The sequence below is a fragment of the Myxocyprinus asiaticus genome, chromosome 4 (genome assembly GCF_019703515.2).
Source record: "Myxocyprinus asiaticus isolate MX2 ecotype Aquarium Trade chromosome 4, UBuf_Myxa_2, whole genome shotgun sequence".
Classification (NCBI taxonomy): Eukaryota; Metazoa; Chordata; class Actinopteri; order Cypriniformes; family Catostomidae; genus Myxocyprinus; species Myxocyprinus asiaticus.
The window spans coordinates 21,103,594-21,125,824 of record NC_059347.1 but is presented as its reverse complement, the minus strand read 5'-3'; the positions used below and the strand labels follow the sequence as shown (position 1 = coordinate 21,125,824).

The following is a 22,231-nucleotide window of genomic DNA, read 5'->3' as shown; positions in this document are numbered from 1 at the left end:
TTTTCTAAAAAACAAGGTTTTCTGAAAGTTTCATTCATTTAAATGATTATACTTGATCCCAGCAACAGTTTGGGATAGAAACACAAAATTCTTTACTTTAATTTTTTTTTATAAAACTCAAAATGTGATTCTGGGTTAGTGACACTCAAAATGATGGAGCAGGTCACAGCTACTTTTATCTCCTTTTATATCTGCTTTTTATGTAAACTTTTTTTATAAATGTATTTTGTCAACTTTTAGTTGTACACTAGCATATCGATAAACTCAAAGGTACTAAAAGCCACAAATCTTTAATTTTGATTTCATAGGATCTGTAAAGATTTTAATTTTATAGGTATTATGCTTGTATACTCTTAGAGATGTTGTTCTGGGCTACTGGAAGGAAGGAGATGTTGTGTGTGCAGAATCGATAATGGTAAACAATCATCCCTCTGGGATCACAGGTCTGTCAGTCCAGTGTTGATTGATTTGCCTGACTCACCTATGCCAAGAATATGCTCTCTCTCTCTCTCTCTCTCTCTTTCACTATCTATCTCGCTCTCTCTATCTCTTTCATATCTTCTTGGGAAGTCTCCTGGAAGGAGCCAGGTGTGTCAGTTGCTTAGAGAGGGAAGAAGTTGGAAGTTTTCACAGTCAGACATTTTTCTACAGTCTTTGAACACCCCATCCTTACTGTGCTGGGGAGAGGGATTCGCCACTATATCTGGAGCTCTCCTGACTATGTGTATGAGTGCATTTGTGCACCAGTATGTGTGTATGGGTGTGTGTACAGACATTTTTGTCCCAAATCAGGTTGTTGTGCTGCAAAACATTGTTATGTTATTTTCCAATAAAAAATGTCAAAATGATAATATCCTCAAAACAAGATACACTTACTTGAAAGGCAAAATTGTGTAATACAGTATTAGTTCTACGTGTAAGATATTATGTTTTCAGGGAACATTTGTTCTTGTTTTAAGCATTAACCTCACTAAAGTTTATTAGATATATACTTAAAACAAAGAATTTGCAAGACGTTTTTTAAGAAACCAATTTTTGCAGTGTGTGGGTGCGTTTGTGCACTTGCATATGTGTAAAGGTTTACAGTGCATGTACTGACTTTTTTGGCCCCTGGCTCAAATCAGCAAGGTTGTTGCCCTCAAGATGTTTTAAGCCTGTGTTTTGATGCAGGGAAAGGAGGGGGTTGCTCACCGATGTTTTCATTTCCTCTGGCAATCCACCACTATCTCATGTCTAGGCCAATTACTGCAGCCTTCTGATGCTTTCTGTATGTGCACCACTACTTTTGATCAGACCTCACTGCAACATGAACACACGCCTTCTTTCTGACATGACATCTCTAACAACATGCCATATATCATCATGCATGGACACCGACATCACATTTGTTGCGGTGACTCATGTTTTAGTTGGCCGTATGATGTTGTGTGCTCATATCACCTCTATCCACTTCCCATCATTTGAGATATGGGGCTTCAGCCGGCACCACACTAGCAGACTCCAAGCAACTTGATTTTGGGCGAGGGTGTCACACATGCAGACTGTTTTGCTGAGATTTCGCTCTCTTCAGTCAGAGGTATGACACTTGTTGATACAAAATGGTGGAGGGGTGAGACATACCAACTCACTGCAACTCTCTCTGATTCCCTGTCACATGGAGCTTGCCGAAATAACAACAAGAGTACCGCGTGAGCATAAACAATTGTAACAGAGTGATTTAAGGCGTTTGTTCCAAAACAGTGGCTTAAATAGTTACAATGTTGCGTTTTCTTCATGGTTAGTTCACTTTCACAAGGTAATATTTAAGACACTGCTGTTCAATCTGGGTAAACTGTCAGGCACCGAATGAAAGTGTGGCAAATTTTTTGTGTTGATTTAAAACAAGATCACATCTCGTCTCAAACGACGTCTCGTTCCAGATGGAAACGTGCCGCAAAATGTCAACCGATGCGAGCCAAGATGCTCCAAAAATGTCAAGTTTGGTATTTATTGAAGACATTTAGACTGTCAAATATGCAAAAGTGTATGTGTGTCTTTGTGTGTGTGCAGACCCTGATATTATATTGGACATTAAGTGGTGACCTTTCACAATGCCAATATTAATTAATGTAAAAGTCCTTAAAATCAAACATGAAATGTATTAATATTACTATGAAATGCATTGGCCCAAAAACATGAAAATGTATTTACATAGAATAAGAATAGAAAAAATTATAAATTTCTAAAGATCTCACAAAACCCATTATGGTCTGCACAAACCATGTTTATTGTCATAAATCTGTATTTAATCCTGCCTGGGTCATATTTTTCAGTTCCTTATATAGTTTTGTAACACAGCCTGTCTATATTTGGATCTGACTAATATGGCTAGCTTTTATCAAATGACAAATTTACTTTGCTGTAAAATACTGTAAAGTTTGACTGGACGCACGGCCTTTGACATCATCATAAAATAATTTGGGAAACATTTTCCCACCATTTAAGAACCACTGATATATATGAATTCATGTGTTGCTGTGGTTGTTGAGACCCTCTTTTTTTGATGGTGACTGTTTTTTCACTGCTCTGGCAAGGATTGTCGAAGTAGGTCACATTTACAGTGTAGTCTAGATTATAGTGCTGTCTTTTGCCTGTACCTAATGCATAGGAATTCCCTCAGGATCTCATTGGGACAGAAAAAGAAGAGCCTAATGTATAGAAGTGGCAGGTCAGATAGCATTATATTTGAATATGTCATGCTACAGTATATTCCATTTTGAATATCTTATTAAAATGATTGCATTATCTTCTTATTCACTGTGTTTTGTGGTGCTTCTCATAGCTAATGTTGGCAGGAGGGCATGTCTGTTATTGTATCATTGCTTTTGATGCATAAGGAGATCCTCCTCTTACTGACTGTATTATGAAGTGAAGTCACAAAAGGTCTGCCAGTGAAGCTTGAGAGTTTTCTACAGCTCTTTGCTATTTCTAGGTGCTGTATTGCGTAGTGAGGAGCCGCAAGCTCTTAGAACAGACAGGTATATTAATTATAATTTTCTTTATTTATCACACATTATACATTTGCACATATACTGTGAAATTCTTCTTTTTCACATATCCCAGCTAGGCTGGGGTCAGAGTGCAGGGTCAGCCATGATACGGCACCCCTGGAGCAGATAGGGTCAAGGGCCTTGCTCAAGGGCCCAACAGTGGCATCTTGGCAGTGCTGGGGCTTGAACCCCCAACCTTCTGATCAGTAACCCAGAGCCTTAACCGCTGAGCTACCACTGCCCCTAGAGCTATTGAGATACTTCAATTGTGCTGCCATACATAATTCTCAGTTTCATACATTTAGACTGGAGTATGCATGAATCAGTGACTCAGTGACCACTTTTTTAGGTATACCGTTACACCTACTTATTCATGTGATTATCTAATCAGCCAATCATGTGGCAGTAGTGCAATGTATAAAATCATGCAGATATGGACAAGAGCTTCAGTTAATGTTCATATGAATCATCAGAATGGGGGAAAAAATTTGATCTCAGTGATTTCGACCGTGGCATGATTGTTGGTGCCAGACGGGCTGGTTTGAGTATTTCTGTAAATGCTGATCTCCAGGGATTTTCACACACAACAGTCTCTAGAGTTACTCAGAATGGTGCCAAAAACAAGAAAACATCCAGTGTATATGCAGAAGGTGTAGGCCTAAATTGTCTTGTTTACATTCTGAATTCATAGCGCTAAAGCATTAACATGCCATACGTGACCATAATATGTGCCAATTACACACTATTATTGTATTTTATGATGACACTGATACTACTGCAAAGATGGATGTATAAAAGAGTGTTAATGGTCAGAATACAGACAAAAAAATTATGATAAGAGAGGCATCCCTTACTTTGGGCAGATGTGTTAATGGCTTTTTGCTGCAGAAGGCATACGAGTGAAGTAACATATAAAACAAAAGAGTGAAAGGGCACGTTAGAGTATTTGAGTAGATTTGATTCCTTTATAGACTAATAAAACAAAAATCGCATGAAATGTTCTTGGAAACAATCGTACAGTGGTGTTTAGCAACCAGTAAGAAGTTTGCTTAAAAGTTCGCCCCGACGAGCTGTACTGAACTGCCGAAACACACTCAAAACTCCCTTTTTTTTTTTTTTAGAATAGATTTTGTTCTAAATGACCCCACACCTGTTCATTCAGGGGACACCGTTTCAATGATCTTTCTCAATGAGATTTGATGTTTTAAGGTTTATATCTGTTTTGTTTTGGATATCTCCAGGTTTGAGTTGAGATTGAGAGTGGAGCCCTGCCTGGGAGAAGTAATGCTCTGTGTGTAGACCCTGCCCTGTTATAGCCATGAGCCACCAGGAGGCGCCACACAGCCAGGAGTTGAGAGAGGCACATGAGTCAGACCTTGAGCGCAGGGGCCCCGAGGGCCAGCAGCCCCCCTCATCCCACCGTAGACGCCATGACAATGGAGATGGCAGCTCTCGCTCTAATCGCACCCGCAACCACCACAGCAGCCATGGTACGGAGAACAACCACCACCAGTCCCTACAGCAGGGGGCCCCGCGCTACCGCAGGTACGAGGGATCTAACGGAGGGACGAACCGCACACGTGCTCCAAGGAGGCCAGTTGAAGAGGTTGATACAGAGCAGCAGCAGCCTGTTCAGCAGCCCATACCGCGACCTGCAGTGACACGTTACCGCAGACAGGGGGACAACGAGGCCCGACTGCGGGCACAGCAGCAGAGACAAAGACAACGGGAGAGACAACAGAGAGATGCAGAGAGAGCTGAACAGCAAAGACTGGAACATCAACAGGAGCTTAGTTCCCCAACACAGCCTGTGACTCCCACCAGAGAGCCGGAGGAAGCCGAGGAGGACGAGGGAGAAGGAGGAAGCGCTTTGGCCCGATCCGCCAGCACCGAGAGTGGCTTCCACAACCACACGGACCGGGCAGAAGGGGATGCGGTCATGGCTCTGGAAGCTGAACCAGAGGATGAAACAACATATGGCATCCCGTTGCGTCCCGAAGCAGAAGAGTACACCGAAAGCGCTGAGTCAGAGCAACAGCACGGTGGTCCAGCTTACCCCCAACCCCAGTACCCACCTCAGCCACCACCGCTTCCTCGAGAGCCCCTGCCCAATGCCGACAGGTCCCAGAGCCATGACGCAGAGACACTAAACCCCAACTACTCCAATTATGTTTACACTCAGCCAATGCACCGCAGTCCCACCGGGGAAGGAGAGGCCTGTGAAAGTGGACCATCAGAAGACGAGCCCTACTCTGAGCCTTATGCTGAATACACCCTCCAGGAGCACGTTTATGAAGAGATATCAGACGCCCCTTCAACCAAAGCTGAGGGACAGACTCCACAGCAGCGTAGAGGGGAATTTAGGCTCTTCGAGCAGGACTTGTTCCAGCAACAAGAGGCTGTTGGTTCCAGGCTCCACCACTACGACGAGCGATCTGATGGGGAGTCGGACAGTCCAGAAAAGGAAGCAGAGTTTGCCCCTTACCCCCGTACCGACAGCTGCGAGCAGGACGAAGACATTGACCAGATTGTGGCTGAGGTGAAGGAGAGTCTCAGCTCGCAGAGCCTGGGGCGTGTTGCTATGGGCCTGGACAAGTACGGGGAGGAGGAAGAAGAGTGGCCCGAGTCTGAGCACCAGGCCCATGGCCAAACAGAGGAGATCAAACCCCCAGAGACAGAGATTGAAGGAGAGAGTGGAGAGCAGCCTCTCAAAAGCCCCACAGAAGAGCCAGCTCCAGTGAAGAGCAACTGTGAAAAGAGAGACGCAATCTCACTGGCTATTAAGGACATCAAAGAGGCAATAGAGGAGGTGAAGACAAGGACAGTTCGCTCGCCTTACACGCCTGATGAGCCCAAAGAACCCATCTGGGTAATGAGGCAGGACCTGAGCCCTACAGCTGAATCTGACCTGCAACCATCTCTGGGGGGTGATGTGAGTATGAACTGCATTATGCACGATGTCTGTCTTTATCAGTGTTTCTGTTTTTATTCTCTAGTTTATGTTTTCGTTCATCTTCACTGCTCTGTCTTTCACTGTTTTTCAAAGTGAAGTTATAATGCAATTCAGAAAAAAGACATTATTGGTAATGGCAGACCGACATGTGGACATCAGCTGATAATCATGGCTGCTTGGCCAGTTAACAGCAGTGGTAATTACAGTTCTTGCAGTGCATCACTTTATGGATATTCCTCAAACATTCTGCTTCGGTTTTGTTTTAAACCCCTAACATATAAATGAACTCAGCCGTACATACTAGCAAACTTTGTTCTGTAGATAATTTCAGCCCTAGTTGTGTAATCTGTTTTGTTTTTTGTATTTTTAAACATTATACTTTTCAAGAAATGTAAGATTTAAGTTCAGAAGTCTCCATTTGTCGTACACTGATAGAATGTTCAACATTCAAAATGTAATGGACAACGATGACATTATGCTAATATTTGTATACTAAATTGCGATTGGTCTTATTATTACATCTATTTGCCTACTGAATTGTGATTCATCTTCATTGTACAGTATATACAGTATTTAACTATTTAAAACTGCATTTACACTGCACAGAGACTATGAGTTGATTTCTACGTGTAACCGACTTAAAACAAGATGCACGACTTAAAACTGCAATGCAGCTTAGATGCGACATTTTATTTACACAGAACCAAAGCCTAAATCTTAAACTGAAATATAACTTTAACACTATTCTTTTGCTGCCTTGCAAGCACTGGCATTTCCTTCATGTAAGGCAGATCTAGTTCCTTGTTGTGAGTTCTACAGACTCTTGAAAAAATCTAATGAATATTTTCATGAATTTCAATATTAGATAGTATTGTGCTAAACTAGTTTTAGTGATTTTGTGTACATCTTTTTTGCTATCACAACATTTTTATCATATATCAGTATTATATCACCCATCAGCTGTTAAAAAACCCATATTGATGGACCACTAATTATAGATTGATAATGTACCAAGAACTGTTGTTAAACTGATTAAATTGATTTATATTGCCCATATCTAAAATAACATAGTGCATTGTTATGTCTTTGTAGCAGTTGTACCAAAATACAAAAAAAACTTTCTCAGTCAAAAAGTGAACAATTGTGTTGTTGTTTTCCTCGGCTGCTACAGTTTCACAGGCTGAATCATGTCATTGCACATGTTATGACTTCACCACACTATCACTATTCTTTTCTGGAGAGGACAGTGGCACACACGCGAGTCTCTTTCTTGTGAGTGGTGCCTGCCACCCCGCCAGACAAATTGCATGTCGCTAGAAAATGAAGACTGCACTCAGAATGGCTCTCCTTATTTGTGGCCAGAGGGCTCATCTGTATTCTATGAGTGCTACGCATGACCAGCTTGCCAAATGGAGCTGTCCTGCTTCTCAACCACAACAAGCGTTGTCTAAAAAGACCAGAGACAGAGAAAGATAAACACTTGGTAAAAGGCAGCAAAATTACCATGTCTTTACTTGATTTATTTCAGAATCAGATCAGCCCACCTCCCTCTCTCTCTTTCACTCTTTACAACATCCCTCTTTCTCTTTTTTCACCATTAGCTGAGATAAGTATTACTCTTTTTATTAACATAATGAGTAGATGTCATTCAAGTGTGCCCATGGTTGGTATTAAATTAATGGTATGATCTCATGCTGTGTGCTTGAGGTTTTTGATATCTTTTTCTTTTGTTTACCATTTGCATAATTAATAGATTCAGTGCTGCATAATTGTAATCAATCTCAGTTGAATCTGTCACATTGTCTGTTTCCAACATATTAAAAAAGTACACATAATCTCTCTCGCTGAACAAACATCTACTTTTTCACGGTACACCGAAAAGCTCAACTCCTCTGTTGCCTATTTCAGCAGTGTTAATTACCATTGTTTGTCTGAGAGGTATTCATGAGCACAAGGCCTCATTTAGCGGCAGTTCTTCGTGAACAAAGGGTTTTTGTACTCTAGTGAGAGTGAACAACTTTTATGTGGCATTCAGAGAAAAAGAAAGAGTTGCACTTAATAAAAAAAATTAAAAAAACAGTGGCTTTTTAAAAAGACACAAGCCACCACATACTGCCATTATGGCTCAAGTTATAAATGATTGTAAAGATGGTGAAGATATATTTTCTGTTTGGTGGATTTGTTTTTGCACTTTAAGTTATATCCCTCACAGTGCAGTGTTGCACAGGACACTGTACATGGTCAATTATTACTCTGTTCACTGTGCAGACAGCATTTCCATTTACGTACATATTATATATATATGTATTTTGCCTCTTCGTCTTCCTCGGCAGTTTTCTTTCATTATAATGTAATTAGATGCTTCTCAAAACATATTAAATTATTGCCTGCTGGAAAAAAACTAAACAAAAAACTTAAACCCGCCTTATTTGCTGGTTTTCCAGCCTGTTCAGGCTGGTCCGGTTGCCTGGGTTTAGAGAGGTTTTTGGAACTAGCCGACCAGCTAAACCAGCTGAAAACCAGCTTAGCCTGGCTGGGAGACCATCTAGACCAGCTTAAACCAGCTAACCAAGTTCAGCAAACCATCTTAGGCTGGTTTAAGCTGTATTTTCAGCACCATATGCATAGTAGCTGGTATTGAGTTTGTCTTTTTTAACAGTTTTAAACATCCCCAGTAGCATGTTTCAGACATCCCAAAATTCCTATTAAAGTAACACTCAACTAGATCAGTGGGGTCCTGCCCACTGCCATACTCTGTTGTTCTCAGAATTTGACATTTCATCAGACGCCTGTTATTTTTCCCCTCCACAATATGATTTATTTAGTGCAGTCAAGAGACACAGAAAGAGATGGCCTGTAAATAATTCAGTAAGGCTCATATAACCAGAGAAGAGAGAGAGCTTTTTTTCTCTTGCTCTGCGTTAATGCTTAAGGTGTATCACACTGCTGCTTATTAATGCTAAGTATTATACTCAGTTGTACAAGCTCAATGTATGGGGAATGTGTTATGTATATTTCAGTGAATGATTAATGAAGAAAGTCAAGTAGAAAGTCGAAAGCAGCTCAATTACTAACAGTGACTTCAAGTACTATTTGCTAAGTTCATTAGTGCTGCTTATTCCACCTACAAACATGATGGAGACATTAACAGCAATGTGTGTGTGAGTTTACAGAGGTTGGCACTGTATTGTGGTGGTCTCAGAAAACATCTCTAAGGGGAGCTGTTCCATGAACAGTTAGGTCTTTGGATTGAGCCATATGAATGTAATTTTTCCTTTACAGTAAGTAAAAGATGATTTTAGGATGTTCACAAACAATTTGGCTAGGGCTAAATATACTGTACCATATATATATATATTGCTGATTCTTCAGTTAGGAATGGTCCTATGCCCTACAGTACTCTATCACTGTCCTCAATACTGCTGTCATCACCATAATGCTAAGCATTAAGGTAACATTTGAGTTTTTTCAAAATATAAATAAAAAAACTTCATATTTGTTTATCATGGAAAGGAGTGGTCTGGTGATCTCAAATCAGCTGTTCCAGGAACAGTTTTCCCAGGTAGGGCTGTAACTGGAGCTGTGTTCTCTGTTGTTTGGTGCCGTTGTGAACTCGTCGATTTGAGTTTGATGAGAGAGGAAGTTGTCCCCTTACGTTGTTCTTCTTTCTTACACCCTATACAAAGAGCAACGTCTGCTGTAGCACTTTACCTCAGTATATCTTGAGAAAAAGCTTCTTTCTTCTTTTTTCACTGGAGCTTTCGGAATTGCGTATTGACATGGAAAATTTCTGGATGTATCAGGTAGATCGTCACCATGGTGATGAGGTGAGGAGCCAAATGTGTTAATGTGCTCAGGGTTTATCTTTGAAGGTTTTCATACTTTAAAAGTGTTAATTGAATGTGTAAGATAAAATAAATATTTATGTATAGGATGAAGAAATAAGGCACTTCCATTCCTTTCTGTGTGTGGGACAGTGTAGTATTTAACCTACAATATAATGACAAACAATGAACAACAATAGATTTTAATATTTATTCTTACTGTTCTCTGGTTATTAAGGGTATGAGTCATTTGTTCTCAAGCTCATATTTCACATTTCTGACTCAGACATGCCCTTTTCAGAGAGGTGAGACTTTCTTTAGAGAGAGCTTCTGTATACATCTACACATGACTGCAATGAGCAATCAAGACAAATCTGCCCTGAGCTGGAAATTCACCTATTTTTTTTTCTTTGTGGAGGTTCTTGGCATTTCCTTGATCAGCTGTCCAAATCTACTGCCAACAACAGTACCTCTGACAGTACTTGGCAGTTTAAACTGTATCAGTTTTGTGCATAATGTCTTTTCATTTTATCACTCTCTTTTGTTTTTATCTACCTCATTGCTTTACTTTTTAAATTCAAATTAATTTCTTTTATTAATTTATTTAATAAGTGAGTTTGAATTATTTTCTTGTGTTTTTACCACAATGTACTCTCAATGTATCTGTATACTTGTCAGGGTTACTATAGTTTTAAAAATGATATTAATTTTTATTTTTATTTCATGATGTATTTGTTTTCAATTTCAGTTAAGTTTTAGTCCATTCATAAATAGTTTTTATTTTGTTAGGAAAATAATTGTTTTTGTTCATCCGTAATAACACAGCACCACATTGTTCCATTTACCTGTGATAACACTACTACTAGCTGTCAGAAAATGCAGTAAGCAAACTGTGGTTGATTGTTTTGCATCAAATGCTTCTTGTCTACAGAATATACTGATAGTCTAAAGTCAGGCTTGGGAGATTAAATCTGACCATCCAACATTGATGGAAAATGTGAAAAAGTAATTTTTTCCTGTAATTGGATCTGGAGTTTTCACTTGTATTTTAGTGCACATTTATAGTAACTCACATTTTTATTTTAGTTGACAAAAGTATATTTCACTTCTAGTTTTCATCTGCTGAATTATTTTTGTTAACAATCATACATCCATGCATGTACTATTTGTATTTCTTCAGACATGGTGCACAAATTAATAGACTGTAAGGCATGCAATATTAATGTCTCTCTGTTCTCCAGTCTCCAGGGTCCGGCTCCACCTCCCCACAGGGTGCGGAGTCATCCACCCGTCACCTGCCGTCACATGATGGGAGTGACAGCTTTGAGTCTCCATCTCCAGCCAGTAAAGAGGTAGGAGGCTGTGAATAAACCTCTGAAACTTGGCTGAAATTGTATGGTTCTTTATTAATATTAGTAATACTGTAAATACTCCAGAAACTTAGACATTAGTACATACAGTATATTAGAAATTATATTAAGTATATTAGAAATTGGTACAAATACTTAGAAATTAGACATATATTATAGTGTTAAACTCCTGGCGTTGTGTCTGCTAATGTGATTTAGAATCTGTTATAAATTATCTAAGATACTGTTGTAATAGATTAATTGGACTAGATTAAAGTTTAAAACAGTGTATTTCTCCTTTGCCTTAATATTTATTTAAAATGGATTTAGCCATATGAATGTTATTCTTTGGCAGAGAGGGCCACTCCAGGACATTCACAGAGTTGTCCTAAGCCACTCTCGCATTGTCTTGGCTGTGTGCTTAGGGTCATTTTCCTGTTGGAAGCTGAACCTTCAGCCCAGTCTGAGGTCCTGAGCACTGTATTTTGCTGCGTTCAGCTTTCCTTCAACCCTGACCAGTCCCCCAGTCCCTGCCCCACCCCCACAGCATGATGCAACCACCACCATGCTTCACCGTTGGGATGGTATTGCGCAGGTGATGAGTGGTGCCTGGTTTCCTCCAGACATGACGCTTAGAATTGAGGCCAAACAATTCAATCTTCGTTTCATTAGACCAAAGAATCTTGTTTCTCACAGTCTGAGAGTCTTTTAGGTGCTTTTTTAGCGTTTCTTGCACTGAGGGAGGCTTCCATCTGTTCACTCTGCCATAAAGCCCAGATCGGTGGAATGTTACAGTGATGGTTGTCCTTCTGCAAGTTTCTACCATCTCTACACATGATCTCTGGAGCTCAACCAGAGTGACAATCGGGTTCTTGGTCACCTCTTTTACCAAGGCCCTTCTCCACCGATTGCTCAGTTTGGCCGAGCGGCCAGCTCAAGGAAGAGTCCTGGTTGTTCCACACTTCTTCCATTTAAGAATTATGGAGGCCAATGTGCTCTTGGGAACCTTCAATGCAGCTGAAATTTTTTAGCCTTCCCCAGATCTGTGCCTCGACACAATCCTGTCTCTGAGCTCTGCAGGAAGTTCCTTTGACCTCATGGCTTGTTTTTTGCTCTGATTTGCATTTTCAGCTGTGAGAACTTATGTAGACAGGTGTGTGCCTTTCCAAATCATGTCCAGTCAATTGAATTTGCCACAGGTGGACTCCGATCAAAGTGTAGAAACATCTCAAAGACGATCCAGAGAAATGGGATGCACCTGAGCTAAATTTCAAGTGTCATAGCAAAGGGTCTGAATACTTATGTCTGTGTGATATTTCAGTTTTTTCTTTTTAATACATTTGCAAAGTTATCAAAAATCTGGTTTTTGCTTTGTCATTATGGGTTATGGAGTGTAGACTGATGTGGAAAAAATTAATAATTTAAAGTGTTTTAGCATAAGGCTGCAACATAAAATGTGAAAAAAAATTAAGGGGTCTGAATACTTTATGAATGCACTGTATATACACTGGTGGCCAAAAGTTTGGAATAATGTACTTTACTTCACCAAAGTGGCATTCAACTGATCACAAAGTATAGACAGGACATTACTGATCTAAAAAACAGCACTATCACTATTTGAAAAAATAAATTTTGGATAAAATCTAGACAGGCCCCATTTCCAGCAGCCATCACTCCAACACCTTATCCTTGAGTAATCATGCTAAATTGCTAATTTGGTACTAGAAAATCACTTGCCATTATATCAAACACAGTTGAAAGCTATTTGGTTTGTTAAATGAAGCTTAACATTGTCTATGTGTTTGTTTTTGAGTTGCCACAGTATGCAATAGACTGGCATGTCTTAAGGTCAATATTAGGTCACAAATGGCAAAAAAGAAACAGCTTTCTCTAGAAACTCATCAGTCAATCATTGTTTTGAGGAATGAAGGCTATACAATGTTTGAAATTGAGATTTCATACAAAGGTGTACACTACAGTCTTCAAAGACAAAGGACAACTGACTCTAACAAGGACAGAAAGAGATGTGGAAGGCCAGATGTACAACTAAACAAGAGGATAAGTACATCAGAGTCTCTAGTTTGAGAAATAGACATCTCACATGTCCTCAGCTGACAGCTTCATTGAATTCTACCTGCTCAACACCAGTTTCATGTACAACAGTAAAGAGAAGACTCAGGGGCGCAGGCCTTATGGGAAGGATGGCAAAGAAAAATCCACTTTTGAAACAGAAAAACAAAAGGAAAAGGTTAGAGTGGGCAAAGAAACACAAACATTGGACAACAGATAATTGGAAAAGAGTGTTATTGATCTTAACCCCATTGAGCTTTTGTGGGATCAGCTAGACTGTAAGGTGCGTGAGAAGTGCCCGACAAGACAGGAAGTGCTACAGGAAGTGTGGGGTGAAATGTCACCTGAGCATCTGGACAAACTGACAGCTAGAATGCCAAGGATCTGCAAAGCTGTCATTGCTGCATGTGGAGGACTTTTTGATGAGAACTCTTTGAAGTAGTTTAAAAAGTTCTGAACATTTTCTTTTCAAATTGTAATAGTAAATTTTCACGTTATTAATGTCCTGACTATACATTACAGTTGAATGCCATAAGAGCAAAATCTGTACATTATTCCAAACTTTTGGCCACCAGTGTATACTATATATATATATATATATATATATATATATATATATATATATATATATATATACAGTACTGTGCAACAGTTTTAGGCACATAAGATGTTCCACAAAAGCATTTGTCTTAAGATGGTTATTTATATCTTCAGCTTCAGTGTGTCAATAGGAAATATAAATGTTAGACTCCCAAACATTAATTTTGCAAATAGAAAAGATTAGAATAGAAGAACAGGGAGCCCTGCAACAGATGTCATTGCCCCCACAGAGACCCCCACTGAACATCGTGTCAGGCTGAGATTACATAAAGAGACAGAAGCAATTGAGACAGTCTAAATAGATAGAAGAACTGTGGCAAATTCTCCAAGAAGCTTGGAACATCCTATCTGCCAACAACCAAGAAAAACTGTGTCCAGATGTACCGAGGAGAATTGGTGCTGTTTTAAAGGCAAAGGTGGTCACACTGAATATTGATGTAGCTTTTTTTATGTTTACTGGACTTCGTATGACATTAAGTGATAAATGAAAACTATTTATGTCATTATTTTTGAATAAATCCTCACTATGCAGCATTTTTCACAAGTGCCTAAAACTTTTGCACAGTACTGTATTTTTATATATATATATTAGAGGCTAATTTAAGAAAATTCCAAATTAAAGACCAAAAAACATTTTGAACTCAAAACTGATGAAGTGTAATGGTCATTTGTAAGAATAAATTGAATATATAGTGCAATGAATATAATATACACAAAAATATATAAAAAGTCTGCAATTACTGCCAGCAGAGTGCAAGAAATAGTGAAATACACATGCCATACCTAACATAACCTTGTTATATAACCTTTTTCCTTGTTCTTTTATGTGCAGTCAAGAAAAAGTCTTGCTTCATTCCCCACATATGTAGAAGGTGAGATGATCTCTTATCTCTTTTTGATTCTGTTGTTTTCCCACAGTGTCGCTATGAAATGCTGTAGATGTGTGCAAACATTTCCTTTAAAGGTATATTGTGTAATTTCTGTGCCACTATTGTCTCCAAATGGATCTGCAAAAATACTGACTGTTATGTTTAAAGCTAAAGTGCGTAATTTCTTCAGCAATAGCATCACCAAATTCCCCCCCAAAAAAAGAGTAAATGTTTTGATAGCGCCACAGATTCATAGTGTTTAAATTTTTCAGGGGAATCAGCCTACAAATGACTTATAGCTGTTTCTGCACAATAAGCTGGGATAAAATAATGTATTCAACATCAAAACAATTACACACCTCACCTTTAAATGTTGTAGTTTATTTTCATCATCAGGTCCTCAGATACTGTATTATACAAAATTCTGACAGCACATCCAAATCATGTTTTTACAATGATCTGGAATGTTCCTCTTCTCTCTCTCTCTCAGTACCAGGACCATGTGACCCAGAGGACCTCATTGATGGTATTATATTTGCTGCTAACTACCTGGGCTCCACCCAGCTGCTCTCAGACAAGACTCCCTCTAAAAACGTCCGCATGATGCAGGCTCAAGAGGCTGTGAGTCGCATTAAGGTGAGGCGAAACAGCTCTGTCTGTAATGTGCTGTTGTAAACCTTTATTATAAGAAGTAAACCTGAGCTTCTCTGAACCTATATAAGGACACTTCCTAAGCAATATTTGCTTCAGGATCAGCATAAATGTTCTAAGAAACCAAAAGTGAAATTTTAAGGACAAAAGAATAGGTATTCATAAAAAATGAAGAGCTGTGCTCTGATTTGTAGGATACAGAGCGTGTATTTATTGCACAAGCATTTTATTTCTCAGATGCAAAATGATGAAGTTGTGTTTTTCTAGGCAGAAAGTCTTATTTTGTCATTCAAATTGAAATGTCAGGCCATAACGGATGAAGAGAGATGTTCTTAAATGTAAGAGTGTGTGGTCCTCCTGCGGTAATGTGTAATGAAATGATTCCGTAGTCAATGCTGATATAGGGACCTGTCCCATTATTGTTGTTTCTGTTGGATCAGAGACATTTCCCACCTCTCTCCTGTTCATCCTCCAGCAACATGAATCAGCCATTCTCCGTGTCAGCTGCATTACTCAGCATTTTTTTACATCCACCTTAAAAAATGAAGTGAGCCCAGCACCTGTACCATATAGTGTTTCTTCAGCATGTGCTTGTGTCATCAGAAAACACATTTTGTGTGAATATTACTTACAATGTCAGTTACAGAATGTTATAGGATTTTTATTTTAGGGAATTGGTAGACTGTAGATTACAATAATCGTTGGTTTGGTGCTGGTGTAGCTCATGGACCAGCATAGCTATTCGGTTCACCATCTAAATTTAGCTGGTGATGCTGGTTGACATGCATAGTCTTTATGGTCAAATTGATTAACCAAGGTAGTCTTGCTGGTTGTGCTAGTAAATCAGCATGATGGGGTACCAGGACACCAGCATCCTATTTTGGGGATCAGGGGCCATATTATAGAAACTTGTGACAAGCGTATGAGATCCTAACTGAAATCACTATGGTTACTAAATATAAGATAGGGTGCTAGAGTTAGATGTTTTTGTAATGCGGCCCCAGCATCACTATAACACTACAGTATTTATGCTGGTGGCCAGCTATGGTGGTCTTTTAAGTAGGTAGGTTGAACAATTTCTCAAATTAGATTTGATAAAACAGTGACATCGAACCCTCAAAAAAAATATTATATTTACTTAGTAAAGGGCTGTACATTGAAACACTGATTTAACCCAAATGGTTTAAAGGCAAAGATAGACTAGTCAAAGTTTAGAGTAAGCAGGGAGCATTCCGAAGACTTTGGCTAATGTTATGTAAATTTTAGGAACATACGCTGTTAAAATAACATTAATGAAACATCCTTGTGATGTTGTCAGTCTTTGATAAATGTTCTCACAATGTTACAAGAAAACTTTGTTAGTGTAACTTCATTAGTTCATCCTTGAAAGGTGCACTCAGTCAATTATTCCTCATTAAAAAACTTTTATTCCCAAAGAAATGCATAGTAATTTTGAAACGTAGAAAATCATGACCACTCACATAAGATGAAGACTTCAGTCATTTCAGTAACCTTATAAAGGCTGTTTTATTTTACATGGAGAGGGTCCTCTCATGGGGGCTGCCATGTTAGGATTACATGACCAGCCGAATATGACTTGCTTAATCTAAGTTAAAGGAATCATTCACCCAAAAATGAAAATTCTCTCATCATTTACTCACCCTCAAGCCATCCCAGATGTGTATGACTTTCTTTCTCTGCTGAACACAAATGAAGATTTTTAGAAGAATATCTCAGCTCTGTAGGTCCATACAATGCAAGTGAATGGTGACAAAAACTTTGAAGCTCCAAAAAGCACATAAAGGCATCCATAAGTAATAATCCATGTGGTTAAATCCATTACTTCAGAAGCGATTTGATAAGTGTGGGTGAGAAACAGATCAATATTAAGTCCTTTTTAATATTAATATTTTTTCACATTCTTCTTTTGTTTTTGGTGATTCTCATTCTTCATGTATATCACCATCTACTGGGCAGGGAGGATAATTTATAGTAAAAAATTACTTGAATATTGATCTGTTTTTCACCCACACATATCATATTGCTTCTGGAGATTTAGATTTAACCACTGGAGTCACATGGATTACTTTTATGCTGCCTTTATGTGCTTTATGGAGCTTCAAAGTTTTGGTCGTCATTCACTTGCATTGTATGGACCTACAGAGCTGAAATATTCTTCTAAAAATCATAATTTGTGTTCTGCAGAAGAAATAAAGTCATGCACATCTGGGATGACATGACGGTGAGTAAATGATGAGAGAATTTTCATTTTTGTGTGAACTATTTCTTTAACTGCCCTGTTATTGGACACTTTCTCTCATGAATTAATTATTCATGGCTGATTGTGAATAGTGAAATTCTACAATGATATCGGTAACTATTGTGTTTGAATGATGCTGCATTCATGCCCCTAGGTGTCAGTGTATGTCCAAGATTACTGCCATACTAACCAACATAAAAAAAAAAATTTGTGTACCTTTGAACTAGATTTTTTTAAAAACTAATTTCTAAGAGTAACAACTGATAAAATAATAATAATAATAAAGTTGGCAAATTACATTTTCAGGAAGTTTCACATTTTCAAGAAATGTTTTAAGAACATACATTTGCTACATGGCAGGGAAGTTCTCACTTTTCACGTCAGTAACACATCATCCTAAAAGTACATTAGTGCTCCATCAGTCAAAATTAGCAGCAAAGAATGACAAAAAGCATTAGGTGAGACAAGTAGTTTGCCAGATCTTTACTGATGTATAGTTTTTCCAGTTATCTTGTAATGGAGAGAGCTCCCCCTTAGAATTGGAAAAGTTCTACTTGGGCCAAACAGATGTCAGATTTTCTGATTTATGGACCTGACCTGAACTGTCCCTTTGCAAATACTGTATGTAAATTCTGCCTTTGGTTTACGATTACCACCTAATTTTAAATTACTTACAGATTTTGGTTCTAGTATTTTATCTCTTTTGTTAAAGATGATTTAAAGGTAGCTATAAATTATTAATTCTTTGTTATAATATAGTGGGTCACAACTCATCTCAGTTTTTGAGACTCTTCTTAACCTTCTCCCTCATAGAAATGTAATACATAATACATTTAAAAAAACATACAGAATTATGAACACAAACTCAGTGGAGGATTGTTTTTAAATGGATTATCAGCTTCAATACAGTATGCAAATCAAAGTCCAGATTCCATGCAGAGGGAGAGACATCTGAACCAATATGCCCAGGCTCAACTGCCATAATGTACTGTAAGTCTTTCTTTGATGGACAGTTTGATCCATTTTCACAGCACACTGGCAAGTCTAAACTTGCTCTTAATCTAATTTTCCTCTCTGAGTTCCACTCTGCTTTTTATGGTTGAGTTTTTTTGGAACAGGACGTTCTGTAATATAACACCAAGATTCAACTGATATGAAAAGCACAAATAGGCCACCTGGTGGATGGTGGTGCAAATTACAATGACGTGAAACAGCCCAGTGTATTAGGTCGACATATTGTAGGGTGGTGTCTTGTAAGCTTTTTGGCTTGATGTCATCTGGAGCCATTCTACGGTCTACCTCATGTGGATAGATATCCCAGAAGTCATTTTTCATATACACTTCATGGCCATAAGTATGTGGACTCTCCTATTAAATTAAGGGGTTTGGCTATTTCAGCTATACCCATTGCTCGCAGAGGACTCGAGAATATGGCAATAACATGAGTTAGTGAAAGAATAGTTTCCTTTGGCATAAGTCCCGTCCTACGGTTTAGTGTCTGAATTCTCACTCGAACCATCATATCCTGCCTTGAGGCAATGTCGGCAGGACTGGACCTAAACTCATGGTGCTGGGGTGGCAGTGGGTGAAAGCAATGCTGCATAATGGCCGATGAGAAACAGCAGTGCGGAGCTTATAAGGCATGGGCTAGATTGTGATTGGATGAGATGCCTGAATTGAATGAATGTAATGCTTACTACGATTTCTCTGCCAGAAACATTGCATACACTTCCCCTACTAACAGCCGCAAATAATCAAGCATACAACCATAAAATCATCTTAGACAAACATTTTTTTAGGAGAATGTGACATTCCAAAGAGCTCAGTGACTTTCTGCTCTGCACTGTCATAGGATGCCACCACTTAAATGGTTTACTGAGTCTGGTGTTGAAGAACTTGACTTACCTACACAAAGCCCAGACCTGAACCCCATTCAACATCTTAGGATGAATTGAAACGCCAACTTCACTGGTGCTCTTGGGTCTGAATGGGAGCAGATCCTTGCAGTAATGTTCCTACATCTTGTGGAAAGCCTTCCCAGAAGAGTGGAAGCTTTTATAGCAACAAAGGGATGGGTTAATGCCAATGGCTATGAAATTAAATGTTCAACAAGCACAAATGGGTGTGGTGTTTGGGTGTCCACATATTTAAGTGTATTTGGTGCTTCTTGATCAGAAAGACTCCCCAAGAGATGGTCTCATGAAAGAACCACTGTGGTGTTCTTTCCAACTGACAGCTTCACCCCAAATGTGATTCGTGTCTGACTTGCTCAGCTCTGCTTAATCTAATAATGTTCCTGTCTCTGTTTGTTCCATGCTAAGCAGACGGCCCAGAAATTAGCCAAAAACAGGAAGAAGGTGCAGTAATTGCTCATGGGTTTGGTGTTTTGTTTTTCTTTTCATTCTTTGTCGTCTTTTTTGCTTTGTTTCAGATCTTTTTGTTTTCATATTTCTTGTCGGTCTTCACTTTGCCATTTTTCTGAATCCAGCAACAAGTCATGTACCTGTGTTCGTCTGCTCAGTCTGTTAGCCATTGTTCATCCCACACCAAACATTACCTCAGTTTTATCACCAGGTCTTACTTGAGGAAGTTTTGGAAAGGGTAAAAGGGATAATTCACCTAAAAATGAAAAGTATGTCATCATTTACCCTCAGTCACCATTCAATTTCATTGAATGGAAAAAAGGTGCAATGAAAGGAAATGGTGACTTAGGCTAACGGTCTGCTGAACACCTCCTTTTGTGTTCCATGGAAGACAGAAAGTCATGTGGGTTTGTTACAACATGAGTGAGAGTAAATGATTAAAGCATTTACATTTTTGTGTGAACTATACCTTTAAAGTTAAGTGTAATTTGCTGGATACAGAAAATGCAAGTGTTCTTTCTTATTCTTTGTATCTTATTTTTTTCTTTCTAAGGTGCTGTGCTGTGTTTGTGGCTGTTTTTGAAGGTGTATCTCTGGCACAGCATGTTACACACTTCTCTTGTTCTTTTTTTAATTCAATTGTTCAACACTCTGCTTTTGCCAGTTCTCTCACTTCTCTCTTTCTCTCTAACTTACTACTCAGTTTCTACAAATGAAGAACAAAGCTAACCAAACTAACCACATGCCAGCTTGCCATACAAGCTTTCTTATGAAAAACTGCCCAGGTTATCAGAGTTCTCAATGAAGGAGATCATGTAAATGATCAGTGTTTCCCAACCAGGGGTATTTGTATGCAGGTTCCAGAGGGTAAATTTAGCTTTATTGAAATTATACAACAGAAATTATTACTTTAAAGCCTTTCTGGAACTTCCACCTGACCAACTGTGAATTAGCCAAGGGCCCTCTTTCCAAAACCGCTCACTCCGAAGACACGCACGCACACACACAGGCACTCTAGAGTACTAGAGACTGTTGTGTTGAAGCTGATGGAGAGCGATGGGTCCGACCCTGAGCGTTTCGCGGGAGTCTGGACCGTACCAGCACACACAGATATATTCATCTCACTTGCACTTTTCCACAACAATACAACTGTCTTTCCTAAATGCAGTCATAAAATAACAGATATAATAACTGTTTCAGTTTGAGAAGTATAGATGACACAAAAAAGGTTGGAAAACACATGTAAAAGACAGTTGCCAAGTTTTTTTTACCTTACAGATGGCAGTGTATGTTAATCAAAGAAGTGTAATTTATTTTCATCTTGAAGCAAATGGAATGTTGCTTGCACACTCCTTCATGGCATCTCTGGGCCTTGTCAGCTCTTTTTCTTTCTCTCTCTTTTTCTCTGCCTCAGTGACTAATGGCATATGGTTCTCTCTGTGTCTTCAGGCTCCAGAAGGTGAAGCTCAGCCCATGACAGAGGTGGACCTCTTCATCTCTACTCAGAGAATCAAAGTGCTTAATGCAGACTCACAGGTACCTCACTATCACTTCTGAAGGTTTTGTTTTCACACACTGCCAATGCAAAACATGCTTTTACTTTTTAACAATATACAAATGTGAACAAAAGCTAGTGCAGGTAACCTACATACGTAAGAGCAAAAGGAAAAGCTTTATATTGTGCCATTCATATAGTGGCTCATATTCTTGACTCACCTCTAGTCTATAATGGCTTGTGTCAGTGGGAAGCGACTTTAAACTTCTCAAGTTACAAGCTACTCATTATTTAATGTAGTTAAAAGTCAAGCTACCTTCTTAAAAAGGTAGTATGCTACACTACAAGCAACAAAATGTAGATAGCTATATTAAAGCTGTTTTAAGGGGGCAATATCTTTATTTGATAGATTTACTATAAAGTTCAATCTATTGTAATAATGTAAGTAAAATACATAATCTTATGTATACGGTATTGTGCAAAAGTTCCCTATCTGTCACTCACTCGGCGTTGTGTCGATGTAGTGACACTAGGGGTCACTCTTGGGAGCCCCAAACACCTCTGCTTTTTTGAAAAAAGGCCAATGAGAATTGGCGAGTGGAATTTGCATGCCACTCCCCTGGACATATGGGTATAAAAGGAGCTGGTATGCAACCACTCATTCAGATCTTCTCTTCGGAGCCGAGCGGTTCTATTCATTGACCTGAATTCATCCGCCGAGTTCATTCACCTCTCTCTGCTGGATCTTATGGCGCGTTTCAGCGGCTT

The 22,231-nt window shown here is 38.9% G+C and overlaps 2 protein-coding genes across 3 annotated transcripts in view; both read left to right on the top strand.

Annotated features, from left to right (window-relative positions):
• ptar1 (protein prenyltransferase alpha subunit repeat containing 1) overlaps positions 1-4,358 on the top strand; it is a 110,377-nt gene extending 106,019 nt beyond the window's left edge. The window contains exon 6 of the mRNA XM_051696047.1: positions 4,271-4,358. Within this exon, the coding sequence (XP_051552007.1) occupies positions 4,271-4,276 (6 nt within the window). The 3' untranslated portion in view covers positions 4,277-4,358. The remainder of the gene's footprint in view (positions 1-4,270) is intronic.
• Positions 4,348-22,231, top strand: part of LOC127439801 (amyloid-beta A4 precursor protein-binding family A member 1-like) — a 37,058-nt gene continuing 19,174 nt past the window's right edge. Inside the window, exons 1-6 of one of the 2 annotated variants that reach the window (XM_051696011.1) lie at positions 4,348-5,961; positions 11,048-11,158; positions 14,658-14,697; positions 15,185-15,330; positions 19,930-19,962; positions 21,418-21,504. In XM_051696011.1, coding sequence (XP_051551971.1) covers positions 4,348-5,961; positions 11,048-11,158; positions 14,658-14,697; positions 15,185-15,330; positions 19,930-19,962; positions 21,418-21,504 — 2,031 coding nt within the window. The remainder of the gene's footprint in view (positions 5,962-11,047; positions 11,159-14,657; positions 14,698-15,184; positions 15,331-19,929; positions 19,963-21,417; positions 21,505-22,231) is intronic. The other variant, XM_051696012.1, reaches the window with a different exon arrangement.